The 27,612-nt window shown below is 41.0% G+C and overlaps 1 protein-coding gene across 1 annotated transcript in view; it reads right to left on the bottom strand.

The window, feature by feature from the left end:
• Positions 1 to 16,913, bottom strand: part of LOC148351930 (ephrin-A2-like) — a 136,669-nt gene extending 119,756 nt beyond the window's left edge. Inside the window, exon 1 of the mRNA XM_088354646.1 lies at positions 16,393 to 16,913. Within this exon, the coding sequence (XP_088210772.1) occupies positions 16,393 to 16,517 (125 nt within the window). The 5' untranslated portion in view covers positions 16,518 to 16,913. The remainder of the gene's footprint in view (positions 1 to 16,392) is intronic.
• Positions 16,914 to 27,612: the final 10,699 nt, after the last annotated feature.

Here is a 27,612-nt window from a genome sequence, read left to right as displayed (position 1 = left end):
TCAGTTTCAAACGCCGGACTTAAAGTCGGGTTTGGGTTAATTTTGTGTTTGTGTTACATTTTTTTAATGTGGGCGCATGCGGCTTATATACAGGTGCGGCTTGTGTACGTACAAAATCGGTTTTCCTCTTAAAATGAGGTGGGTGCGGCTTATAATCAGGTGCGATCTATAGTCCGGAATTTACGGTAATGTGTTTATAATATAGGTCAAGACCAAAAATGTGTGTAAATTCATTAGGGAGTGGTTTACATAAATAGTTTGTGGCGTTTTTTTAGCTTTGTGTTAAGAAATATAGCGGAATAATGCTACTTCCGGATTTCCCACATTACTTCCAGTTCCGGCGATCCCAATACAAACATATGGATTTTGCTACGGCTGACATAACATGGTTGCATGTCCAATCCATCTCCATCCATGTTAGAGTATAAACAAGGCAATTCCTTAAGTTTCTATAAGTGTTTATACAAAGTCTGTACAAGTATATTTTGTATTAATTCAAAAAGATACTGTATTAAGTATGTGCATTTCATTTATGCGAACATAATGGCACATGGTCTCAACGCACTGTATTATATTTTTGCAGTTTTCAACATCCAGAGAAGGAAATGAAAGGCTTAATAACACATTCCCTTTTTGTCATGGTCTTTCTCTGGACCCATTTCGGCGCCTACTTTATATGAATAACCCCCAAAAATACGTGCACATAAAAACTAAAAAGCAACTGCAGGTTGTTTATTTGCCGAAAATGTTTAATAGGCTCGCTGTTTGATCAAATTTGGATTCTTTTGTGGAATTGGGGGAATATTTGTAGATCGAGTGAAAGAAAATGAATTCTGGCATTCCTGCAACAACCAATCGGCCACAGAGTAAATATTTTAAAACATAATAAGTATAATTTAATAAGCAACTACTCTGAAAACCTCCTCCGCCATGAGTTTCCCCTTGCCTGTCAACCAAGCATCATTTACACCCAACTTTGATTTTCAAAATTTCTCATTCCAGGCCTCCAAATGCCACAAGGCATTGCCATCCACAGCTCTCCCATCCTAATACCTGGCCTTTGCCCCCCCTGCTGGGTCCGTCCGAGCGTGCACCTTTAGAGGGCTTTTTTTTCTCGCCGCAGTAATCTTCCTTTCATTTCCACCCATTTCCACTTCATTTCGCTTCCGCCGAACTTGTGTCTTTTCGGAAGATCGGCACTAATCCTCAGAGCCCATCTCACATTTGTCTTGCGGTCGCTGGGGAGGCCCAGGCAGACAGTTACTTGTGTGAGATTCTCCCGCTGAAAAAAAAAACAGGCTGAGGCCCCTTTAGAGTTGGCATTTAAAACGAGGGTCCCCCAAAACCCTGACGGAGAATGAAGTTGAATGATGGGGTAGGAAAAAAAATGTATATACAATTAATTTACAATGATTAAGAATAGTGATGTGCCAGTGCTGATACCAGGCTTTTCCAGTATCAGCTTCCTTCTGGTGGCATTCTCACAATCAGGGATCTATTTCCTCAAGTAGATTGGGGATGCCCGACACAACACTTTTTAAAATTGAAAGACATACCAGAGCTGTATGACATTGACATCATATGTAAGAATAGGTAAAGAGAATTTTAAGATTTGAAAAAAAGAAGAATTTTAAAGTGCCATTTTTAGGTTGAAATTGTTGTTATCGTTTAAAAATAACTGCAAATCAAAGTATTGATCATGATTACTCATTGCACTCACTTGCACCTGCTCGTTTGGTGCTAGCTGTTGCTTGTTGCCTGATTAATTCCCGTCCTATTTATACCCAGTGCGCCAGTCACTCCCTGTCAGCCCGTCAGCGAATCTCTGCATACGCAAGGCAAACACTTTGACTCTGGCTCCCGGCGGTCCAGTTTTCACCCGTATATCACTCGTCTGTTCCTGAATTTCCGTTTGGCTCCGGCTACGACCCGTTTTTGACCACTGACCACGCTCTGATTTCCCGCTCTAGCTAACAACCTGATTTTGACCACCAACCACACTCTGATCTCCCGCTCCGGCTGACGACCCGTTTTTGACTACCGACCACTTTCTGATCTCCTGCTCCGGCTATCGACTCGTTTTTGCCCCTGACCACGCTCCGATCTTCCATCCCGGCAAATCACTTTTTCATTCCGATCACGCTCCGATCTCGTGAGCTGCTTGCTCCCTCTGTCCAGCGAGCACCGAAAGGCTGGCGTTTGTTTCCTCGACATACCAATAAACCTCTGTGTGAAATGTTACGCGATTGGGTCTACCATTTGTTCTGGTTCTTACACAAAGTAGTGCTCATTAATACCATATTTTTTACTATAGCAAACAAACTAGTTATAAATATAACTGATATTTGTAACACTCAACATTTCCTATCTGAACATGAACATTGCTTGACTTTTTTCAGTTTTCATAGATTTCAAACGGAATCCATATTTCGGAGTTTGTATGTTCTCCCCGTGCTTGCGTGGGTTTCCTCCGGGCACTCCGGTTTCCTCCCACGTTCCAAAAACATGCATTTCAGGTGAATTGGCCGGTCCAAAATTGTCCCTAGGTGTGAATGAGCGAATGAGATGTTTGTCCCTGTGTGCCCTGCGATTGGCTGGCAACCAGTTCAGGGTGTCCCCTGCCCACTGCCCGGAGATGGCTGGGATGGGCTCCAGCCCCCCCGCAACCCTAATGAGGATAGGCGGTACGGCTAATGAGATGAGATATAATCTGCTGTAGTAAAAGTGGTCATCAATACTGAAAGAACATAGCAATACCATGCATAAAGAAAATAATATTCAATTCCTGCTGCAAGAAATAACTTTAAATCCCAAGAGAATCATGTATTTTATATTGTATTAATCAAAGGCAATTTAATGTTCTTTGAAATTAAGGCACTTAATCGTTAAATGGCATCGAGGGGACAGTCGGTGGTGATTTCAGCTACAATAGTGAACATTGATACTGTAAAAAAGCTCGTACTGGCACAAATACTGATAATTGATATCTCTAATCGCCCATCCCTTTTATATTTGCAATATCTATCTAACTATCTATCTACATTGGTCATGTCCCTCAAGAGGGGTGACCGACAGCAAGACAAAAACATACTATAACAAAGAAAATAAAAAAGGGGAAAAAATAGCAAAGAACACACACAAACATTTTTGGACTATGGCCAACCCAAATGCCCAAACACCCAAACAAGTTAGGCAAACAACTTGTGTCCTGTGGTGAGGGGCCCTCTCCTCGTGACAGGTAAGAGAATTCTCCCACCATGGTCCGCTGCATGTCATAAGAGGCGACTAAAGTGGAGGTAGCCAGGGGACTGGGGATCCTCTCCTCTCTATCTCTACTCCCTAAGAGACAGCAAGTCAAATAAAGGGGGGCGGGAGACCGAAAGGTCTCGCAAACCCTAGTTATAGGGTCACTAAATGTGAGAGGATGTGGAAGTAAAGCGACTGAGTGGAAGAAAGAGGAAATCGGAAGGATGATGACTAAAGGTAAGGTTGATGTGTTAGCCTTGAGTGAAACATATTTGCAATATAAAGCAAAGTATTATTTGGGTTTGTGGACGTGTTCCTCTAAAAATATCAGTCATATTTAGAGAGAGTTGAATCCTTTGTATGATTGTATAAGTGATATCAGAATCAAAGACTCCTACAGATACAAGTATAAGGTATCCGACTGAAAAATATGGTATCAAACATGGTTGACCTGGTATAACAAGTTTGAACAGTAAGATTGATTAACACTGTTTGTACACAACCGTTCAAAGGTTTAGGGTCACAATTATGTCTTTGTATGCAAAAGTCACACTTTTATGTATCAAATGAGTTGTCCAATGGCTATGTTCTTATGCCCATATGCAATGTATGGGGTATATTTCTGATTACTGTATTTTCCGCACTATAAGGCGCACCTAAAAGCCTTTATTTTTTTCAAAAGCCGACCATGCGCCTTATAATACAGTGCGCCTTATGTATGGATCAATATTAAGTCGCAAAGTATTGCAACTAATGCAGCAGCCGCCGACTAGATTTCCCCCCGAACGCAAAGTAGTCCGCGGTGTATGCTGGGATTTATTTACCGGCGTTTCATTGGCTAACCAATGTGTCAATCATCATTTGAATCGATCACTATTGGCTAAAGTTATTCGGAGGTAAAGGGGGCGGATCCTTTTTATCATTTACAGGCTCGCATAGGCTAAAGGCGCAAAACAAAGCCTGCAATTGGCCGAAAAAGATGTGTCAATCATCAGTTGAATCGATCACTATTGGCTAAAGTTATTTGAAAGTAAAGGGGGCGGATCCTTTTTATCATTTACAGGCTGGCATAGGCTAAAGGGGCAAAACAAAGCCTACAATTGGCCGAAAAAGATGAATGTGAATAGCAAGTTGGGTTGACGGCATAGAGAAAACAGTATTTTACTATTCTGTACTGTATTTGTAAATATTTTACTCTCCTGGATTTACTACACTCACGGATATAAGAGGACCATGGTTGCAGTTTATTATTGAACACAACGACTTCGATGAGCTACTCGGGCTATATATTTTCCCTGTATCTTGTTTCAGACTGAACTCGATGTTTCTGTAATAAGCGGTGCAGATAATGGATGGAATGGAGTGTCTATTTTTAAATTAAACTCAATTCCAAGTGTTTATCGTCATATGCACAGTAAAGTTGCGAGCGAAAAAGAAAATAGAAACTAAGGAATGGTTGGCATTTCTTGAATCCCAAGAGTTTAACCTTCCGAATGATATTTGGAACGATGCATTTGAGTGACATCGTACGGACACCGCATCCGCATGGTGGTTCGCGCCCCGGCCGAGTCATTCCTAAGACTTAAAAAGTGGTCGGCGGCGCCCTCTGTTGGCTGCGGCTGCATCGGCTCGCTACAACGGGTCAGGTGCAATCGACATTTCGTTCTGTGTACATTGTTACACAGAATGACAATACAAGGAAATTATTATTATTATTATTATTATGTGTCTACGACACGTATTTGCTTCTTTGCAAGCTTTGGGAATGTTAAGGGGGTAATAAGTTTGACTGAACTATCTGACTGTTTTGTCGACGTTCCCATTGTAGCGCCTTATAATCCGGTGCGTCTTATGTATGTCAAATATAGGACCAAAAACTATTTTTTGGGGGTGCGCCCTATAACCCGGTGCGCCTTATAGTGCGGAAAATACGGTAGTTTCATGTTATGTTCATTGAAATAAGGACATTTCTAAGTGGCCCCAAACTTTTTAACAGTAGTGTACATTATCTGTCACATTATAGGACATATATAAGAGCACCCCCCCTCCCAAGAGTACCATCAAGTCACCATTTTCAGTAGAGAAATAAAAACAGAAACAGGAAATAAAGATGCACATTTCCTTCATCACGTAAACTCATTAGATGGCACTGCGGCGTCTCACCACCTGCCATCAATAACCCCATGTTTGGGCGGGTGGGAGGACGAGGAGTTAAAGGGGACGTGTTTAAATAAACATTTCACATCGCATCGCAGATTGCTGCCAACATACTAAACAGACCCCTTTCCATCCTCGCGGGGCACAATTGATGATGACGGCGTTTCTCAGTCTGTGCACTGGTTTCTCCAGGGAGGTGGTACAATCTGATGAGGGGTGTCGAAGTGGAGGGGAAAAAAAGCCTCTGGTCTGACTTTTAACTGCAGCCCAAAAAAGTCAATTGACCTTCACAAAAGTTCATTTGCTTCAAGGCTGGTAGTTCTCGATTGACAACTGTTCCCAGGGCGGGGACGTAACCCGAATTTGTAACAGAATGTGGCTTATTCCGTGACTACATTATACTAGGGATCGGATTGCAGCCGTAAAACAGTAATGCTGACGAACATTGTGCTTGAACTTTTATGATGGTTGGTTGGTTGGTTGGATCCCTTAACCACTAGAGTCATAGGGGCACCATTTACCGTGTTGTGTCTTGGGCAAGTACAGCCTGGTGGCACCCATCCCTCTCCAGGCCAACATAAATGTATTAAAAAGTCTTGCCCGTACGTCTCGACAGATTTAAACCATTTCAACTCTAAAAGGATGATACTTTCAACATGTTTCCTTGACAACAGCTACCAGCCTACTTTCCTGCTTCAAGGATGCTGTTATACCCAAAAAGAGCACAAAAAATGTTTTTTAAAAATCAGCTAAAATAGGTTATTTTATAAAATTACAGGGCTGCATCGTACACTCTAAAAGGGATGGTGAAAAAATAACCCAATTTGGGAAAAGTAGACTGATCCACTTCATGGGGTTAGTTTGACCGAGCTTATTTAAATGTTTTTGTCAACAACAACATAAAATAGATAGGTTGGTTTAAAAACCATCCTAAAATATAGTCTTTTACATACAAACGTCAAAAATTGATTTGTTTTATTTATGGTAACAAAAAAGGGTTGCCTCAGGTTGTTTGAAACCTCAACCAAAATAAGTTATGTGTTTAAAATTATTCGTAGAAAAATTGCAATCCTTTTTAAGTATCCCAAAATATCAAACACTAAATATTTTATAATTGGGTTGCATAGTGTCGACCAAAAAACAACCCATAAAATTGGATACCTCTGTCACGGTTGCCATGGCGCCCAATTGGCCCCGCCTGTGTGGCGCCGGCCGCAGCTTGTTGACAGATTGGCTTTCCCACTATTTAAACCCTGTCCTGTAAATCCCCTTTTTGTCAGTCCGTCTGCAAATCTCCGTGTGTTCAAGGCAAGCCTTTTTCGACCCTGACTCCCGCCTGTCCCGTTATGTTCCCGTTTGTCTCCGGCTACAACCCGTTTTGATCCCAATCACGTCTGCTCTCCCGTCTTGGCTTACGACTCGTTTCCGACCCCAATCACGTCCGCTCTCCCGTTCTGGTTTACGACTTGCTTCCGACCCCGACCACGTTTTCGCTCTCCTGTCCCAGTTACCGATCCTTTTTTTCCGTTTCTGACACCGCCATCGCTTGCCACGGAAAATCCACTTCCGTGTTCGGATCACAAGTACGAGAGCGACCTGCTTCCCGCGTCCAGTGAACTTCAGAGCGTGGGTGCACCCCTTCCTCGTTCCTTCAATAAAACTTGTGGTAAACGTTACGCAAGTGGGTCCTATTTCCGTTCTGGTCCTGACAACTTTGGTACATTACAAAAAAAAGGTTCTAATGTGGATAAATCAATTTTTTTTTACACAATTTCGGTTATTTTTGACCCACGTATTTTAGGATTTATTATATGGAGTATAGATTCATCTGGAAAAAATTTCACCAGGACAAATGTAAAAAAATCATTCACAAATCTCATCGAAGAAAATATTGAAAACAATAGCATAGTAGAGAAAAGCTAGTTTTTTGCATAGTAGCCAAGTTTTCCAGCAAAAATGATAACATTAAAAACTAATCACAGATATGAAGCACAACGTAGCATGTCACACTCCAAAGCAAAATATCAAGGTTTTTTTTCTACATGCTCTTCACGCTAACTAAATTAGAAAAATTCATATTTACTGGAAAAAGAGTATCTGATCTCATCATATAAATAATAAATTAAGTGTGTTTATATTTATGGATGCTGACTACTGGTATAAGGTTTCAACATCAGTGCTGATACCAACCCCCTTTTTTATAAGGTATCAGAACTCACTGCAGTAGCCGTTACTGTAACATTCTAGGAGCCATTTTACAAAAACTTGAAATTAAAGGAATGATAAATTGCACATAAATAAACACAATGTTAAGGAAATAGATTTTGTATGGATAAAGGTATTGCTTTTTTTTCAATCAGCCTTTTTTGTAGAAAGATGGGACTTGAATGTATTTATTGTATTTGTATTGTATGGATATTGTATCAGTAAAAGTCAGAAATAAATGTGGTATCAAACATCATAAATCTAAAATACAAGTTAAGGGAGCTGCATGGAATACTAATATGTGCTACTCTCTGCCAACATCTCCTGGCTTAAAGTCATGATTGCAGCCTTAGTCAGTTTGTCCAAGATGCGCGTGCAAATACATGCATTTTTAGACGCACTCGAAATAATTGTTTCTTTTCTCATCTTTCTTGGAGTTCGGGTTGGTTTTTGGACTTGACTAGAAGCAGGTCTTTTCTTACTTTCACCATTTTCATTCTAGACTGACAAAAAAACTGAACCTTTTTGATAAAAGTAAGAGCATTGCAGCCTTAGTCAGTTTGTCCAAGATACGCGGGCAAACACATGTATTTTGTCGATTCACTCGAATTAATTCTTTATTGTTTTCATCTTTCTTGGGGTTTGGTTTGGTGTTTGGACTTGACTAGAAGCAGGTCTTTTCTTACTTTCACCATTTTCAGGTTACACTGACAAAAAAAAACCCTGCGGGGACGAGCAGGACATCACTCTTCAGCACGCTCCCCCTTTCCTTGAAGCTAATGTGTTACGCCCGGAACCATTCTGATAAAAGTAAGAGCATTGCAGCCTTAGACAGTTTGTCCAAGATGTGCGTCCAAATACGTGCATTTTTAGACGTACTCGAAAAAATTGTTTCTTTTTTCATCTTTTTTGGGGGTTTGGAGTGGTGTTTGGACTTGACTAGCAGCAGGTATTTTCTTACTTTCACCATTTTCATGCTATTCTTACAAAGAAAACCCTGTGGAGAAGAACATGACGTCATTCTCTTGCGCACTCTCCCCTTTTCCTTGAAGCTAATGTGTTCCGCTCTGAACCGTTCTGATAAAAGTAAGAGCATTGCAGCCTTAGTCAGTTTGTCCAAGATGCGCGTGCAAACGCATACATTTTTAGACGCACTCGAAATAATTATTTCTTTTTTCATCTTTCTTGGGGTTTGGGTTGGTTTTTGGACTTGACTAGAAGCAGGTCTTTTCTTACTTTCACCATTTTCATGTTACACTGACAAAAAAATAAATAAAATCTGCGGGGACGAGCCGGACGTCAGTAATCAGCATGCTCCCCCTTTCCTTGAAGCTAATGTGTTCCGCCCCGAACCGTTCTGATAAAAGTAGGAGCAGATAGGCGAAATGGAAAATAAACCATAAGGGCTCTTTGCTCTGTTGGGCAGTACATATACTTAATAGAGAAAATCTATAACTTTTAACTTTTAAGGACACCTCAAACTAATGGTCTAATCTGTACATCTGTTTGTTTTGTTTTTTTTGCACTACTGGCAGTTCTCTTATACCTAGCCACTCCTTTGCACATCTGTTCTCCTCTGCACTATCGTACTCCAGTGTTATTGTATAGTGACTTGTTTACCTGACTGCCCATTTTGCACATCTGGTTAGCTGTTCCTCTTGCACTCTTTGCACTACTGTATAATACTATAAATAGCTATAATTATTTAGTATATTATTAGTACTTCAATACTCCAACTCAATACAACATTTTATTTATATCTGTACATTCAAGGAAACTGTGCGGGTAAGATGTATCTTTCTGTATACAGGTGTACAAGAATGACAATAAAGTATATCTGAATCTGAATCTCTGAAATGAACCCCAGCTTAAAAATGTCCTGAAAAGCTACTATGTAAATTTCTAAAAATGCGAAACACAGAAAGACTGCTAAATATAATCCCAGTTGATGATAAACTGGCGCTTTCTGCAATTGACCAAACAAACCACCTTGGCCCCAGATACAAGGAAAGGCATCAGATGAGGCGACACGCTAGTCAATGAGTGTGTGCGTATCTCAAGGAAATCGCACGGCGGGTGCTCTTCCTCAAAGATGAATCTCAAGCCGGGAACAAAGACCGGAGGGGGGGTAAAAAAACGCCTTTTGAAGGAGAATGTGTGGGATTACACAAGATGCTCCTTCTGGACCAATGAACTGGCACATGCATGCGCTCATGTGTGTGTTTTTGTGAGCGAAGGTTTGTGTATAAGTAGCCATTCTGTGAGCCCATTAGCTGAACAAAGCCCCATAACCTGTAAGCTTCTTTCAGGCTAGTGAATGTTTATGGAGCTGAAACTGTGTAACTCAGTGTGTGTGAGTGCTCAAACCAGTAACAATGCAACCAGAATGGACAGTGTGTGTAGTTGTGTTTGTGTAGATGTGTGACCTACATCTTGTAGCACACTACTGTGTACATGTGTGTATCCTTGTACACTGTTTCTGTGAGTGTTTTTGCCTCCTTGAGCTAGAGTACGTTGAGATGTTGGGAACGATTCTATATTTAAAAAAACAGCCATCCTCCCCACTATGTATGAATTGTGTTAATAAACGAAACTCTGAATTGGATTATAGGAGTAGACCTTACATTTTTTTAAGATGCCTCCCCCCACTATATCTACGCTTTTGACCCATTTAAATTACATCCCGATTTTGGGTGTAATCTTTCTTTTTTGACTTTGCGCAAAAAATTGAATTACCGTAAATTCCGGACTATAGAGTGCACCTGATTATAAGCCGCACCCACCACATTTTAAGAGGATAACCACTTTTGTCCTTACACGAGCCGCACCTGCATATAAGCCGCATGCGGCCACAGTAAAACATGTAACACAATCACGAAATTAACCCAAACCCGACTTTGAGTCCCGCAATTGTAACTGAATATGAAGTACACAGTCCAAAAAAAACAGCCGGGAAATTGAATGTAAAATGATACCGATACTTAAGATATGTCGCAGACCTGCAGAGTCCGGGTCCCGTTGAAAATAACCCAAGGAAAAAAAATGTATACTTCCAAAGGTAAGGGTGGGAAAAATATATATCCACTATTGTCCGCTGCGTCCACAAACACGTCTCACCTTTACTCCACTTCCCATCAGCCCCCGTTGTATTCGCCCCTTCTTTTTGATTCGCCCGTGGAAAACATATCAGAATAAGTCTCTAAAATAAATACATTACAAAAATATACAGTTGCAAATACATATTATACACGATTACACATATTTATATAGAAAGACGGTACACCGAGAGAGTTTTCAAAGCTTTAAAAATAATATTATAACTTTCATCCCAAACCGTGTCTGTGAAGGGTAGCAAAACGCTACTAGGAACACACAAGGAAACTGATCTGTTAAAAAAATATGGCATTTGTAAAAATCACGGTAAACCGCGCTTATCTGTTAGAAAAAATACATAAATTGGCCGCATCACTGAATAAGCCGCAGGGTTGAACAAAAAAGTAGCGGCTTATAGCCCGGAATTTACGGTACTTTGTCGAACAGTGGCAACGACGTATGACGAATTAATTCATATTTTGGGCAGGTCTGAGACTGATTACAGAGCCAGAATACTGTAGCATATCTCCCAACCAGAATTTAAATCTTGTGTTGCCTGTAAATGCCTCTTAAGTATATTAGTTTTTTAAACCTTTGTTTTCTGGGGAACTTTTTTCTTGAAAAGAAAAAAAAAATTTGCTTTTGATAATTTTAATGTGTCACTTTGCATTTGTTAGCATTTAGTGCATGCTTGTAGACATTCTGTGTTAAAGGTCCTTGCAGACATAATTTTGCCAAGTTGATTGAAAGGTTAGACCGTGCATCTCAAACTTACAGCCCACGGGCTGGATCAGGCCCTTTGGTTAATTGAATCCGACCTGCGCGACATTTATGAGTGCGTCAAAAAATAAAGCAGGTCTCGAGGTTGTTTCTTTCAAAATTTATGATTTTGAAAATATAAATGGAAACCAAATGCTCTCTCCGACCACTAGGGGGTAGTATTGGGTGTCTAGTGTAGTAAATTGGTTCGGGTATAGAACTGCATTCCGGTTAACACATTCAATGCTAAACGTAAACCAATTTCCCCATTGTTTGTGAACAAATGCGTAGAGTTATGAAAAGATCCCAGAGAAAATCATCGGGACTTCTCTTCCCTCCATTCAGGACATTGGCCAGAAGCGCTGCCTATCCCAAGCTAAGAACATTATCAGAGACCCCTCTCACCCGCATCATGGACTGTTCACTCTGCTAGCCTCTGGGAAGAGGTACTGCAGTGTGCGGTGCAGGACCACCAGGTTCCACAATAGTCTTGTCCCCCTGGCCATTAGACTGTTAAATGGTCACTCAAACACATAGTAAATCTAAACTGCTGCTAATCTGTACATCTGTGGGTTCTGTTTGACTTTTTGCACAACTGGCAGTTCTTTATAGCTAGCCACTCCTTGCACATCTGTTTCTCTGCACTATTGTACTTACAGCGTTATTGTTACAGTGTTATTGTTCTGTTTACCTGACTTGTTTACCTGACTGCCCATTTTGCACATCTGGTTAGCTACTCCTCTTGCACTATTTGCGCTACTGTAAAATACTATACATAGCCATAATTATTTAGTATATTATTAGCACTCAATACTCCAACTCAATACAACATTTTATTTATATCTGTACATTCAAGGAAACTGTGCGGGTCAGATGTATCGACATTTCGTTCTGTATACATGTGTACTAGAATGACAATAAAGTAGATCTGAATCTGAATCTGAATCATCCGTGATCATAATATGTGGGTTACTAATGTAAGCTGAATTATGAATCACAATATTGAAAACCAAAGCTAAAGATTTGGAGCCATTCTTTTACTGATTTTCTCCATTTTAGTCACTCATGGTTGACAGATATGCACTAATCTGTCAGCATGTTGCTCATCCTCAGTAAAAAAATTGATTGGTATAACCGGCTTCTATGCATGTGCATGCAACAAGTGGATACATTACTGTACAAACATTAAACACAACATACAGTGGAACCTCGGTTTTCAAACGCCTCTCAGTTCGGACAAATCGGTGTTCGACCGAAAAAGTTGTTCGTACAACTATTGCCTTTAAGAAAGACATAATAGCTAAATATGAAAGAGGTGTACGAATTTCCGATCTTGCTAGTGAATCCAGCATGGCTAAATCTACTATCAGTACGATAGTAAAGAATAAGGAAGTTAGCGCTATAAGCAAGCAACTGCCGCAAGTTTTGGAAGAGGTTGAAAAACTTTTGATGATTTTTCTCTCCTCACCGTCCACCACAAAGGTAAGAAATCCTATTCATAATCCTTTTTTTATTTTCACACGTTCATGTTAGCGTAATCTTTCGCACGGAAGATTACGATAATGCGAACGTACGATTAGCCTGGGTTAGCTTCATGTTTACGTTCGTGGTAAACATTCAGGGTGTTGGAACGGATTAAAACTATTTTACTTTACTTTTAAATGGGAAAAACGATTTTCGGCGATCGACCAAATCGGTTTTCGAACAGGGTTCTGAAACGGATTATGGTCGAGAACCGAGGTTCCACTGTACTGAAGTAGCTTTTATTCCCTAATAACGGTAGGATTTAAAATCATATATCCTACCCTAACACCCTGAGATGGAGAATACTAAGATGCAGTTAAGAAAACAAATCCGTACTGTGTCTTTAAACGCCCGAGTAAGTCTAATGCATGAGGATGGATGTCCTCAATGAACACTGAGCAGGTCTGAACAAGGGGGTAGCGAGTTCACCGGCATTACCGTCTTGATTCGTTGCAATGCATTTTTGATATCCCCCCCTTCCCCCAACAACACCAAACAGACAATCACACACTCACTTCACTTCCCCCCTCAGTCCCTGATGGCATAACATCGCCCTCGGCGACCACGCATATAGCTTAAACATAGCCTCTGATGTTTGCATTATGTGCATGAATGCACGTGTGTGAGAGCAGGGAAGAAAATAGAGGAAGTGCACGGGGAAGGAGAGAAAATGTTCCCCCCTCAACTGTTAAATATTTGAGATGGCTTCAGACGCAACTGCGAAGTCGTTCCACGCATACTTGCAGGAGTGTGTGCAAGTGTGTGTGCACGCTTGTCAGTTTCAAGCAGTGTTGTTTATATTAAGGAAAATGCTCACCACTGATAGAACTACTAACTAAGGTGGGATAGAATCTTAGCCTGGGCTGTTAGCGAAAGCCGTCTTTGGCTAAAGCTAATATCTACTGTTGGGAGGTTAAGGAGGGACCCTATCATGATTTCTTAACCAGGGTTGGGTAGGGTAGGTAATAAAAGAGAAAATAAACTAAATATGAATACAATTATGACTCACAACACGTGGTAAGCTTTCTCTCCTGGCTTTGATCTCTTTGATCTCCGGCAAAACTAACATAAAACAAAAACAAAATGAAAATAAATCCAAACAGCTTGCCAACATCATTTTTGCCGTTCCATGTATTCCAAGCCTGCACAAAATTTAGTCATTTTATTCATATTTAGTTTCTTTTGTCTTTTATTAGCATATTTGGTATTGGAGTAATCCAAAAGTAAATGAAAGTAATCCAGTTAAAGGAACCCTACCCAACCCTGTTCTTAATGCTCAGCTAAAGATAAATGTTAGCGCGTTCTTTCCTTCTGTTTTTAACAACTGTTGGGGGCGGCAGTGGCTCAGGAGGTAGCGCGCTCGTCTTTGGATCAAAAGATCGCAGGTTCGATTCCCGGCTCCTCCGTGTTACATGTCGAAGTGTCCTTGGGTAAGACACTGAACCCCTAATACCCCCAATAAGCAGGTTAGCGCCTTACATGGCTGCACGGCCGCTATTGGGAAATGTGAAGCACACTGTAAAGCGCTTTGGGAAGTCTTGACTTGAAAAGCGCTATATAAATGCAGATCATTTCATTTCACTTGGCAGAGTTCATAAAACTCAGAAGCAAGCACCCCATTGGCTGATCAAGGTGAGCCTATCTTCATGGCCAGTTCCAACGAGCATTGCAAGTGACAGTAGGAAAAAAATGGAGTGAAGTTTGACTAAATTATCCAAAATTATGAATGACAGTATAAATAGGGCCATGTTTGCCAACATTTCACCTGGAATAACCTGTAGTGTCTTGTCATGTACACTAAGGTTGATATTTAGTTTAAAATTTTAACAGTGATTGTTCCAAGAAGGCATCAATTACATTTTTAAATCATAATTTAAGAACCAAACTGATAAGATTAACAAACTTAATGAGAACCATGTAGTCACTTCCCTTTGTGCATGGAGCCACATGTTGCTTCACCAGGATGTATCAGTCAGGCGGAAAAGACTTATAGGATGAAAAACATTCTATATAATGCATAGGATTGCACTCCATCCAATTGAAATTTTGGGGAATCTGCTACAAATTCAATTCAGGTAAAATAACGTTTTTTTTGTCTTGAATTTGTTTCTTAGATTTCTTCCTTCCATGCTGTATGTTGGCCTTCACAGAGGCCCCCCAGAAAGTCTTGCCATCCCTTCCCATCCCCCAGATCATTGCTCATGGTCACAGCCATTGACTGCTCAAACAAACAGAGAGGGAGAGGTCATGTTACTTAGCCTCTAGTGACAATTGAAAAATAAATATGAACAGCCTCTACAATCACGCGTGTGTCCATTAAGTATGAAGTTTTTTTTCATTTGATTATTTTTTTTTGGGGGGAATAAAATGTTTCTGTTTTTTCATCATGACATGGACAAAGAAAACAATGGGACCACAGTAAGTCCCGGAGATACAAAGCACAAAAATGGACCAGGAATCATGAGTTAGGATTAAACCTGATAATAACATACCTGTCAACATATATGTTTCCCCTGTATTTTGTATGTTTTATCATTTCAAATTGTGTATGCCATATAATGATTTTTAAACTAGAAAAATATGAATTTAAAAAATGAAACAAAATATTATTATTTTTTTGTCAGACCGATCTCAAACTGCTCATTTCGGCTATGATCCAGATTCTCTCGGTCATCATGGATTGCCAATATTGTCACGGTACACTAGCAAATGTTATCCTCAATCAAGCATTAGTTTTCTTGCGCCAATTTCTCTACCTTCCTTACTCTAACAGTGAGTTTTCAGCCATGTGAGGAAAGTATATACTGAGAAATAGGAGGATAATGGTAACTTATATTCTGACATGGTTGTTGCGAATTAAACTACATTGTGACAGTTCATGTTCGAGAGAAAAACCATCAGTGTAACAGATAGTCTGTGAAATTCACTGCTATGTAAAATAAGCAACCCTAAATTTATTGCAATTGTGGAAAAAAACTACAAAAGATGCTAAGATAATTATTTTTCTCATTTATTTGGTAAATCAAATCAACTTGTTTACACAAATTATCTTTGTTTTCATTCAACATACGATACTGTGAGTAAAAAGGCACCATATTGTGTTTGTAAGGTTTATTATCACTCAATACGGGGAATTGCGATTATTATAAAGGGGAGTGAATGGTTGAGGTTGACAGGAATGTGATAACAGTTTTTTTTGTCTTTTTTCTATTTGGCTGGGTGAATTACAACATGCCAAGCGTAGAACAAAAAAAGTTAAAATAATCCCAATAGGCACACGTTTTAAGAACTGTGTTTTTCATTTAAAAGAAAAATCCCCAAAAATGCATCACAAATCACTGGTGCAAATTCTTAATTAGAGTTAATCAAGCGCGCGCATGCGCAATCACCGCCAAAGGGCGAACTCACTTGGGGTTGGAGCTGTTCCAGTAGACAGCGTGCCTGTCAAAGATGATCTTCTCTTCGGCCCACACGCACATCCACGAAAGCGCGCTCAGGATCAGGACCTCCATCGCTCCGCACTTGATGGCCATGGTGAAGCTTGGCGTTCTCTTCTCGATTCTTTCAGGCTTTTGTTTTTGTTTTGTTTTGTTCGTCCGTCTCGGCTGCTCCTGGAATCCTCAGCGACGATGTTTCAAGTCATCGTGGAAAGTTGAGAGTAAACTTTACTCCAAGCATGACGCGTCTAAAATTAAGGTTTATTAATAGGAGAGGGTTCTTTTTTTGAATGATGCTCCAAAAACAGTAGCGAGAGTGATGCATTCAGGTGCACGGTGCAAAAAGCGTGCGGCGATACATCCGGCAAACGTGCGTCTTAACTCCGCGCATCCTGGACCCGTGCGTAAAATCCAAAACGTCCGTATGCGCTCCGCGTAGCAACCGCGCAATTGAGCGCTTCTTCCCTCAGCATGTGCGAGCAAGTGAGTGGAAAGCTCTCGAGCTCTCCCCTTCGAACAATATCCAAGCCCCCCCTTCCCTTCCCTTCCCTCTCCCTACCGCGTGTCCCGATGGAAGCGGGTGCGGCGCTGCGTCACGCCCCCTCACGGTTGAACGGCTACACTGCGCGCAGGGACACACCATTAGACGGCCCCTCCACCCAAAATAATGTTTTTTTTTGCAGAACGGGTGATTGAAGGAAGTGGTTAAGACAGGACCGGAAATAGGCGTGTTTGGAAAGGGTGTGGCTGCGAGATTTTGTGATTTACAAGATGGGCTAAAGGGATTTGGGGATCCCAACGGAACACCCCTTATTGGGTCCTCCCCCATCTTCACATTTTTCACCTCCTCCACCAAAACCCCCAAATACTGACGTATTATTATAAATAAAATTAGTTTTCTGCAACAGAGAAGTTTCAGTATTATGCTTTATCGTTTAGATTACCTTAGTAGCCTACCCTGCATATTAAAATCCATCCATCCATCCATTATTTGTACCGCTTATTTTCAGTAGGGTCGCGGGGGTGTTGGAGCCCATCTCAACCATCCTCGGGCAGTGGGCAGGGGACACCCTGAACTGGTTGCCAGCCAGTCGCAGGGCACATAGGGACAGACAATTCGCTCATTCACACCTAAGGACAATTTGGACCGGCCAATGAACCTGACATGCATGTATTTAGAATGTGGGAGGAAACCCACGCAAGCACGAGGAGAACATGCAAACTCCACACAGGAGGTTCGATCTCATGACCTCGGAACTGTGCCGCACACACGCTAACCACTGCTCCACCGTGCTGCCCTGCATATTAAAATATTTGCCTTAACCCTAAACCCTAACCCTAAACGAGGAGGGTAATCTTGTGGGTCATATTTCTGGATGGACAAATCATTCGCGAAATGCAAAAATCAATTTCCTGGTCCTGAGTTGTTCAGTCTGCATGCTGGACGTAAGCTCTTTTACACATTTACTGATCTCTAGTGGCTGGAGAGAGCATTTGGTTTGCATTTATTGAAGAAAAAACCTGACTTTTGATAGAAATGACCCAGAGACTTGATTCTATCTTTGACATACTCAGAAATGTATGACCCGGTCCGGTCCGCGGGCCGCATGGCTGGTCCATAACATACCTTTTAAGTACACTAAAGATTTTCAAAAAACAAGATGTTCAGACAGATGTATGTCAATACCACGTACAAATACAATTTAGTGACTAAAATAACCCTTACTTGCTGACTCCATCCTATCTTAGACATGCTCGAATAAACTCTTCTTTTTTCATCTTTTTGGGGGTTATCGTTGGCATTCGGACTGTATTTGAAACAGTCCTTTTCTTACTTTCACCATTTTCATACTGGAATAAAAAAAAACACGATCATGCCCATGTCACCCCCCTACCATCACCTCAATTCCTCTAGCGTAATTCGCTGCCAGAACACTGGTGATAAAAGGATGATAAAAGCAGGTAGGCGCGGTGGGAAAAAAACATATAAAGGCTCTTTGAACTCAGTTAGGCCTTAACACATACTTCATGGAGAAACTATTCAATTTTAAACTTTTTAAGAACACCTCAAACCACGCCCCTCTGAAATAAACCTCAATTTACAGTGACACTGTGTAATATTTGACCACTAGATGTCGCTTTATTGTGTGGGGGGAATTGAATTCGAGTAGTGGCAGTGAGAGTGCTGACACTTTACCACCGGTAGTACAAATAACAAGTATCTAGGCATTTTTACTGTGTCAGCAACATTGATTTGTATAGTGCATTCTGCTAGGTTAAACCAGTGTTTTTCAACCTTTTTTGAGCCAGGGCACGTTTTTTTTACATTGGAAAAATTTTGCGGCACACCACCAACAAAAAATGTTTTAAAATGACACTTAATTACAATATAATTTAAAATACCCCTAGTTTTTGCAGCACAGACACTTGGCAATGACATAATATTTGCAGAAAATGATTCATAAATGTTTTATAAAATTCTTAATTTTAAAAAGTGACTCTTCAGGTTGTTTTTGCTTCTTTAATCCCTACACGACCAAATATTATGTAAAATTGTGCACAAAATGACATAAAGGAAGGGGGAAATAGAACAAAAAAGAAAAAAATACCCAAATGAAAAAGTAGTGAAAAGCTGAGAAAAAAAGAAACAAAAAGGAAGAGAAAAAAGAAGTAAAACTTCAGAAAAATGCCAAAAAAAGGAAATAGAGAACAAAAAGAAAAAAGTAACAGCTAGGAAAAAATAAACACAATGGGATTTTTTTTTAAAGGAATTTTAAAAAAATTAGAAAAAAACAGGGAAAAAGAAGAAAAAGTTTGTGTTGCATTCAAATAATTTCCAATTATACCAAGTCAATCTTGTTGCCAACATTGTACTTCCATTAAAAAATGTGATTAAATACAGTTGTGTATCGTGCAACCGACTAAATAAGCCCCCCAAAATGTTAGTATTATGCGACAAAAGATATCAGGAAAAAAAAGAACTGGAAATCTTGTGAAAGAATTGTTGTAAAAACAAATGACGTTTGTAGGCCGTACAACCTTTGCAATACTCCATGAATCAATTCATTCAAAAGAGAAAAATAATTTTGCATTGCCGGAAACTCAGCAAAATGTAACTTGAAGTCAAGTTTTGGAAATGTTTGATAATGACTTAGTTGCCACACCTGGGATTGCTGTTGCTCACTGTTGTTTCAAGCGTTGCTCACCGACTTTGTTTGAACGCTCAGGCCTGTGGAAAATTAGAGGGAACAATGGTTGTGGGGGGGCTGGAGCCCATCCGAGCCATCTTCGGCCAGGGGACACCCTGAACTGGTTTCCAGCCAGTCGCAGGGCACACAGGTACAGACAACACACTTGCTCATTCCTACCTAGGGACAATTTGGACCGGCCGATTAACCTGACATGCATGTTTTTGGAATGTGGGAGGAAACCCACGTAAGCACGGGAAGAACATGCAAACTCCACACAGGAAGGTTCGATCTCATGACCTCAGAACTGTGCTAACCACTGTGCTGCCATGCTGCCAGGTGTTTGATTTCCATTACACACAATGTTTGGCAGCTTTGTTAAACAACCCCATTGCATTAATGCACTAAGCGGTAACACAAAGGAGGCTTTAATGTAGTCTCAATTTCATGCACCTTATAGTCTGGTGTGCCCTATGTATGAAAAAGATATGACAAAAGACTATTTTGGGGGATGCTTCTTATAATGTGGAAAATACAGTGCTCTGTTAAGAGGAATCAGGGGCGTATCTAATGTTGTGTCCAGAGAGCGTTTGCCGTCCAATGCGCCGGCGCCACTCCCCGAACCCGAAGGCGTTTTAAAGACGCACTTAAAGCTCCCCCCGTAAAGTTCAGGCGGTTTGAAAGCTGAAGCGAAGATGGATGGCGAAGGAGAGCGCTGGCGCCTGACGCATGGATGGAGCGCGGCCCCGGCTTCCCAACTGAGGGGCCCACAGGGCCGCGCATGCAGCCGGGTGTAAAAACGCGAAGCGCCATTAAAACAGCAGACACAGAGGGGGGGCATGGGGGGGCGGAGTTCACCAAAACACCTCGTCGCCAGTCAGCTGATATACGGCCCGGCTTGGAGCTCTCCATCACTTTTATGGGTCATTCCAGAATTGGAGCACGATTAAGGCAACCACTATTTAAAAAACTCGGACTTTTCATTTTAAAAAATTGTTTTGGCCTCGGTATTGCATCTCTACATTTCAAGCCAACCCCCAAAAAAGAGATTATACAATAGTCTAGAAGTGCAGGCACTACTCAATGAATCTGCAATAACCGTATTTATTCAAGTATAAAGCGCACCCCTAATTTTTGATCGATATTAATATGGTTTCGCATTTTCTCAGCGCGAACTTTGCGGTGAGATGCAATGGGAATAGAACCTGGGTCGCGGCGGTGAGCACGCCAAATCCTAACTACTGGATCACCAATGAAGTTTATAACAAATAAATATTTTTACTTATGTTACCCAGGTCGAATGTCACCTTACAAATAGTGCCCACCAGTGTTCCCTCTAAGCTGCGCACGTGCGCAATTGCGCACTGCTCGCACATTCTCAGCGCACAAGAAAATCTAGCCAGCGCACAAAAATGAGGGCTCCAAATTACTAATCAAGAAGCGACTTAAGTCAAAGTTAAAACACAGACGTTGTGTCCTAAATGCAGTATTTTGAAGTCAATGTCGAACGAAGTTGAAAAGTAAAGTCAGTAGAGTTTGTCGAGAACCGGCTTCTTCGGCTCGGCTCACTAAAAGGAACCGGCTCTTTCGGGTCCTAAACAGCTCTTCAGGTTGTTTTTGCATCTGTAAATCCCAACATGACCAAATATTACGTAAAATTATGCACAAAATGACTTAAAGCAATGGGGGAATAGAACAAAAAAGGAAAAAATACCAAGATGAAAAAGTAGTGAAAAGCTAGGAAAAAAAGAAACAAAAGGAAGAGAAAAAAGAAGGAAAAATTTAGAAAAAAGCCAGAAAAAAAAGAAAATAAAGAAATGTAGGAAAAAAGTAAATAGAGAACAAAAAGAAAAAAGTAACAGCTCGGAAAAAATAAACACAATGAGTTTTTTTTTAAAGGAATAAAAAAAAGGGGAAAAAAAACAGGGAAAAAAGAAGAAAAAGTTTGTGTTGCATTCAAATAATTTCCAATTATATCAAGTGAATCTTGTCGCCAACATTGTACTTCAACTGAAAAATGTGATTAAGTACAGTTCTGTATCTTACAACCGACTAAATAAGCCCCCAAAAATGTTAATATTATGTGACAAAATAGAAAGAAATGGATATCTTGTGAAAGAATTGTAAGAACAAACGACGTTTGTAGACCGTACAACCTTTTCAACAGTACATGAGTCAATTCATTCAAAAGAGAAAAATCACTTTGCATTGCCGGAAACTCAGCAAAATGTAACTTCATGTCAAGTTTTGGACATGTTTGATAATGACTTATCTTGCCACACTTGGGATTATGGTTGCTCACTGTTGTTTCAAGCGTTGCTCACCGACTTTGTGTGAACACTCAGACCCGTGGAAAATTACAGGGAACATTGGTTGTGGGGGTGCTGGAGCCCATCCGAACCATCTTTGGGCAGTGGGCAGGGGACACCCTGAACTGGTTTCCAGCCAGTCGCAGGGCCAGAACACACTTGCTCATTCACACCTAGGGACTTTGTGTGAATGCTCAGACCCGTGGAAAATTAGAGGGAACATTGGTGCCCACCCATAGACACCCTCTGGATGTAGTCGTGAGGGCAGTCTGAAAAATGATGAAAAAAAAAAAGACGAAAAAAAAATAATCAAAGAAAATAAGACAAAAATAAAAACAAAACAAAAAAAAGTAAAAGTTTGGGAAAAAATAATATAAGACAAAAAGGACAAAGGGATAAATAAGAAGTAAAAAAGGAGAGAAAATAAGAAAAAGAGCAAAAAGCAAGAACATAGGAAAATCTAGGAAAAAAGAAAACAAAAAAAACATAGGATAAAGGAGAGATAAAGAAGAAGAAAGTAATAAAGCAAAAAATAAATAAAAGGCTGGGGAAAAAGAAACCAAAGAATAAAAGGCAGAAAGAAAAGAAAACAAGCAAGATTTTCAAAAAAAAAGACTAAAATGCTAGAATAAAATATTAAAAAGCAAGGGTAAAAATAAAATAAGTAGGGAAAATAAGAAAAATAGCAGGAAAAAGAAGAAAACGGGAGCAAAATATAAAAAATAAACGGAAAGAAAAAGTTAAAAAAGAAGAAAAAAAAGAGAACAAAGTTTTATTACTGATTATCACGAGGAGCTATCCTTTTGATACACATTCTAAAATAACATGTTATTACTATGTAGCTACAATGTTATTACCAGGTTATATTTATTAGAGGTTAAAATGGGCTCAGTCATCCACCAAACAATACCAGGTAAAAATTAAATTTCCTAGAAAACCAAAATGACCTATGATCTATTTTCAGAACCAGTTCGTGGGTTAATCAGGTGGTCTTAGGGGGGCACGACGTTGGAGACCCCTGATCTAGTTCATCGATGTTCTTTTTAATCTATGTCAGCCTTCATATGTGTGATTGTTATTCTCTCTCTCTCTCTCTCTCTCTCTCTCTCTCTCTCTCTCTCTCTCTCTCTCTCTCTCTCCTCTCTCTCTCTCTCTCTCTCTCTCTCTCTCTCTCTCTTCTCTCTCTCTCTCTCCTCTCTCTCTCTCTCTCTCTCTCTCTCTCTATACATATATATATATATAGAATGTCTATTTTTTAGTTCACGTTTTTTAGGTGTAAAATTACTAACATGCAATTGTCAAAGACTTAAACTACTTTTACTTTGGAAAGCTATGACTCTTTTCCGTCATGATTACCGACTGGAATCACCTGTGCCCGCTCGTTTGGCGCCAACCACCGCGGGTTCTGATTGGCTCCCTGTCACTATTTGAACCCAGTCCTGTCAATCCCCTGTTGTCAGTCGATCTACAAACCTCAGTGTATACTAGGCAAGCCCCTTTCGACCCTGACTCCCACCTGTTCTGTTTTTGCTCCCGTCTGTCTCCGGCTACGACCCGTTTTGATCCCGACCACGCCTGCTCTCCTGTCCCGACTTACGACCCGTTTTTGATCCCGACCACATCTGCTCTCCCGTCCCGGCTTACGACCCTTTTCTGAACCCGACCACGTTTTTGCCCTCCTGTCCCGGCTACCGACCAGTTTTCCATCTCTGACACCGCCATCGCTCGCTACGGAAGATCCACTTCCGTGTTCGGATCTGTCACGAAACGAACCGGGAAGCAGGAAGTCGGATCTCATATGCGTAGACGATCTGTCACTTTAATTAGGAAAGAAAAGTTGTCCAACACACAAAAGGACCAAAAACAAAACAAAACAGGTTCAAAGGCAATCCAAATTACAAACTAGGCATTACTCGGATCAAACGGGCATGAACAGGGTTTCAACGAGGGTTAAACAATGATCTGGCAGCGGGCAGTTCCAAAAGGAGCGCTTAAGTACTCCAAGAGCAATCAGTCCAATGCGTCTCAGCCGGTGTTAAGGGGCGGGGCCAGCTGGGCGCCATGACAACCGTGCAGGACATGACAGGATCACAATCCGAGTACGAGAGCGACTTGCTTCCTTCGCCCAGCGAACACCGGATCGTAGGCGCAACCCTTCCTCTTTCCTTCATTAAAACTTGTGAGAAACGTAACGCAATTGGGTCCTGTTTCCGTTCTTGTCTTGACACTTTATTATTACATCCGACTCAAAGATAAAATAAGGGCCAAAGCTATCTTTTCTGTGATCGTACTATTTTACTCTATGCCTAAGCAGCACAGTGAGCTACAGTATTGGTCCAAAACTACACTTTACCCTCACGATAATACACCAACAGACCTTGTTTTGGCCATACTTCTCTAAGGGATCCTTTATATGGAAGCTCATTAAACAGTCTATAATAATAATAATAATAATAATGATAATAAATTGTACTTCAAAGCGTCTTTCAGGACACCCGAGGTCGCTGTACATATGGTAACAAACAACAATAAAGCAAGACTAAAACAAGAATAAGACAAGAAAATAGCAAATAGCAAATAAAAAGACAGTAGAGTTAAAAGGGGACGGTATGTGGGGCAGATGATCAAGTCTGTGTTCACCGTTAAGAAACTTCATGTTGAAAACACATAGGACAAACCATAAAATGTTATGATTACTCAGTAATTTCACCTGCGACCGCTCATTGGGCGCCAACCGCTGCGGGCTATCTGATTGGCTCCCTGTCCCTATTCAAACCCTTTCCTGTCACTCTCCTGTTGTCAGTCCGTCTGCGAACCTCTGTTGATACAAGGCAAGCGTTTTTTGACCCTGACTTTCGCCTGTCCCGTTTTTGCCCCCATTTTTCCACCCTGCCCGTTCCTGATCTCCCGTTTGTCTCCGGCTACGACCCGTTTGTGATCCCGACTACGTCTCCTCTTCCGTCCTGGCTTACGACCCGTTTCTGACCCCATTACGTTTTTGCTCTCCTGTCCCAGCTATCGACCGGTTTTGTCCGTCCCTGACACCGCCATCGCTCACTACAGAAGATCCATTTCCGTATTTGGATCACAATCCGATTGCGAGAGTGACTTGCTTCCCGCTTCTAGCGAACACCGGATCGCGGGCGCTGCCCTTCCTCTCTCTACCTCAATAAACATGTGAGAAACATTACGCGATTGGGTCTCCCCTTTGTTCTGTAAACACCCAAAACCACCAGCCAAGCACCCAGAGCGATTTGATCGACTGAGAAGTAGGGCTGGGTGGATCATTACACACAAAGCACACTCGACCAAATACATCTGTATCCTTCTCGTTTGCAGTATTTTGAGGCATTATTACACAAAAACTCTACTCGCACCTGTTTTGAAACCATTTTTCACGATGAAAAATGACAATCTTAAGTAACCGTGGGAAGGTGACCATTTTAAGTGGTATATTTGATAAAATGGGTCATTATCTGGCATTGTTATTATTTCAGATAGATTTGAGCATAGCATCAAACGTTACACAATGGAATACAATGTGCTAAGGAATTAGCTTTAGTCTGAAGAGTGGGTTTGGTGGTTTGGTTGAATTTTGTCTTGGAATATATGGTCAGGGTTGGGTAGGGTTACTTTAACTGGATTACTTTCAATTACTTTTGGATTACTCCAATACCAAACATGCTAATAAAAGACAAAAGAAACTAAATATAAATAAAATGACTACATTTTGTGCAGGCTTGGGGAGTAACGGAATACATGGAACGGCAAAAAGGATGTTGGCAAGCTGTTTGGATTTCTTTTCATTTTGTTTCTGTCGCATTTTATGTTCGTTTTGCCGGACATCAAAGAGATCAAAGCCAGGAGAGAAAGCTTACCACGTGTTGTGAGTCATCATTTTATTCATATTTAGTTTCTTTTGTCTTTTATTAGCATATTTGGTATTGGAGTAATCCAAAAGTGATTGAAAGTAATCAAGTTAAAGTAACCGTACTCAACCCTGTATATGGTGTACTATCAAAAAAAACACTAAATATTTTGCCTAGTGCCTCTTTGAGACAAAATAGTTCCCGACCCCTGTCCTCAACCAAAGTTCATGTTAATTGTCATCCAGGTTCATCAAAATTTCAAACAAGGCAACGGACTGTAATTTTCCTCCAATACTCTCGCCGAATAGCGAATATGCCGGCTGAGAAGATCATCAAAAGCAAAATGCCGCCGGTGCCTACTTTGTGCCCTACTTCTTGAAAAGTAGCCAAGGATTTTGGGATAAAGGCGCACACACATCGCAGAAGTGTAACCCAAATAGAGCCACTTGTCGTCCGCCCGCGGGGATGAATTATTCAACATCTGTCTGAGAGGCCTGCATATGTAAACAGGTGGACGGTCTCCTGGTTGGCTCCTCTGCTTTTTGTTGGCAGGAAGAAAAAAAAGGAAGGGGTTTTTTTTTTACTTCTACAAGAGGCCATTTCAGTTTTCAAAGACAATTCGGTTGGGTATGTCTATGAGTAAGGCTACCAAAAAAAGTCAAGAAGCATTGCTTGTAAAACACATTTAATGGTCATTTTGGCTTTTTTCACTGGTCAAGTCAAGTCAATTCATTAACCCTTGAATACAAAACATCTCAAAGGACTGCACAGGTAACATTCACACACCTGAAGCATGTGAACGCCTGCATGGACCAGCTGGCAGAGATCGGGAAGCTGCGTCGTGGCCGTCATAGACTTTCTGGACTAGTTTACAGGCTTGGGGCGTCGCTGCTGTCATGCACTTTCCGGACACATTTTCAACATGTTACCTAGTGTTTACTATGTTTGTGTACTGTAATGCTAGATGTAATTCACCCTGGTCATCCTGGAAGGGGGATACGACTTGTGGGGTCCCTTCTCAGGGTTTCTCTTTTTCCTCACGCTGAGGTTTTGAGTTGTTCCTTGCCCGCATGTAGGTTTAAGATCAGGTAATTGTGTCATTGTAATCCTGTGCAGTCCTTTGAGACATTTTTTGTGATTAAGGGCTATATAAATGCATTTGACTTGACTTGACTTGACACCATCCCCTGATCTTAAGCCAACATGCGAGCAAGGAAAAACTCAAAACCTCAGCACGAGGAAGATAAGAAACCTTGAGATGAGCCTCACAAGTGGTAGTCCCCCTTCCAGGATGACCAGGGTCACACACAAAACATAATGAACATCAATGAAAGAAAACAATAGAAAATATGTTGATATTTGTCCAGGAAGTTCATGACAGCAACGACACGTTAAACCTGTAAAATATCCATCCACCCATTATCTGCACCGCTTATCGTCAGTAGGGTCGCGGGGTGCTGGAGCCCATCCCAGCCATCTTCGGGCTGTAGGCAGGGGACACCTTGAACTGGTTGCCAGCCAGTCACAGGGCACACAGAGACAGACAACTCGCTCGCCAATTAACCTGACATGAATGTTTTTTTGGAATGTGGGAGGAAAACGGAGTGCCCGGAGGAAACCCACGCAAGCACGGGGAGAACATGCAAACTCCACACAGGAGGGTTCGATCTCATGACCTCAGAACTGTGCCGCAAATGCGCTAACCACTGTGTCGCCGTGCTGCCCCTCTCAATGACCAGTTTAGGGGCAAGGGACACTCCCAACTGGTTACTAGTCAGTCGAAGGGCAAAACCGAGACAAGTCAAGTCATTTTTATTTGTATAGC

The sequence above is a fragment of the Urocampus carinirostris genome, chromosome 15, assembly GCF_059441175.1.
Source record: "Urocampus carinirostris isolate Australia breed hairy pipefish chromosome 15, RoL_Ucar_1.0, whole genome shotgun sequence".
Classification (NCBI taxonomy): Eukaryota; Metazoa; Chordata; class Actinopteri; order Syngnathiformes; family Syngnathidae; genus Urocampus; species Urocampus carinirostris.
This window is presented reverse-complemented; position numbering and strand designations above follow the sequence as displayed.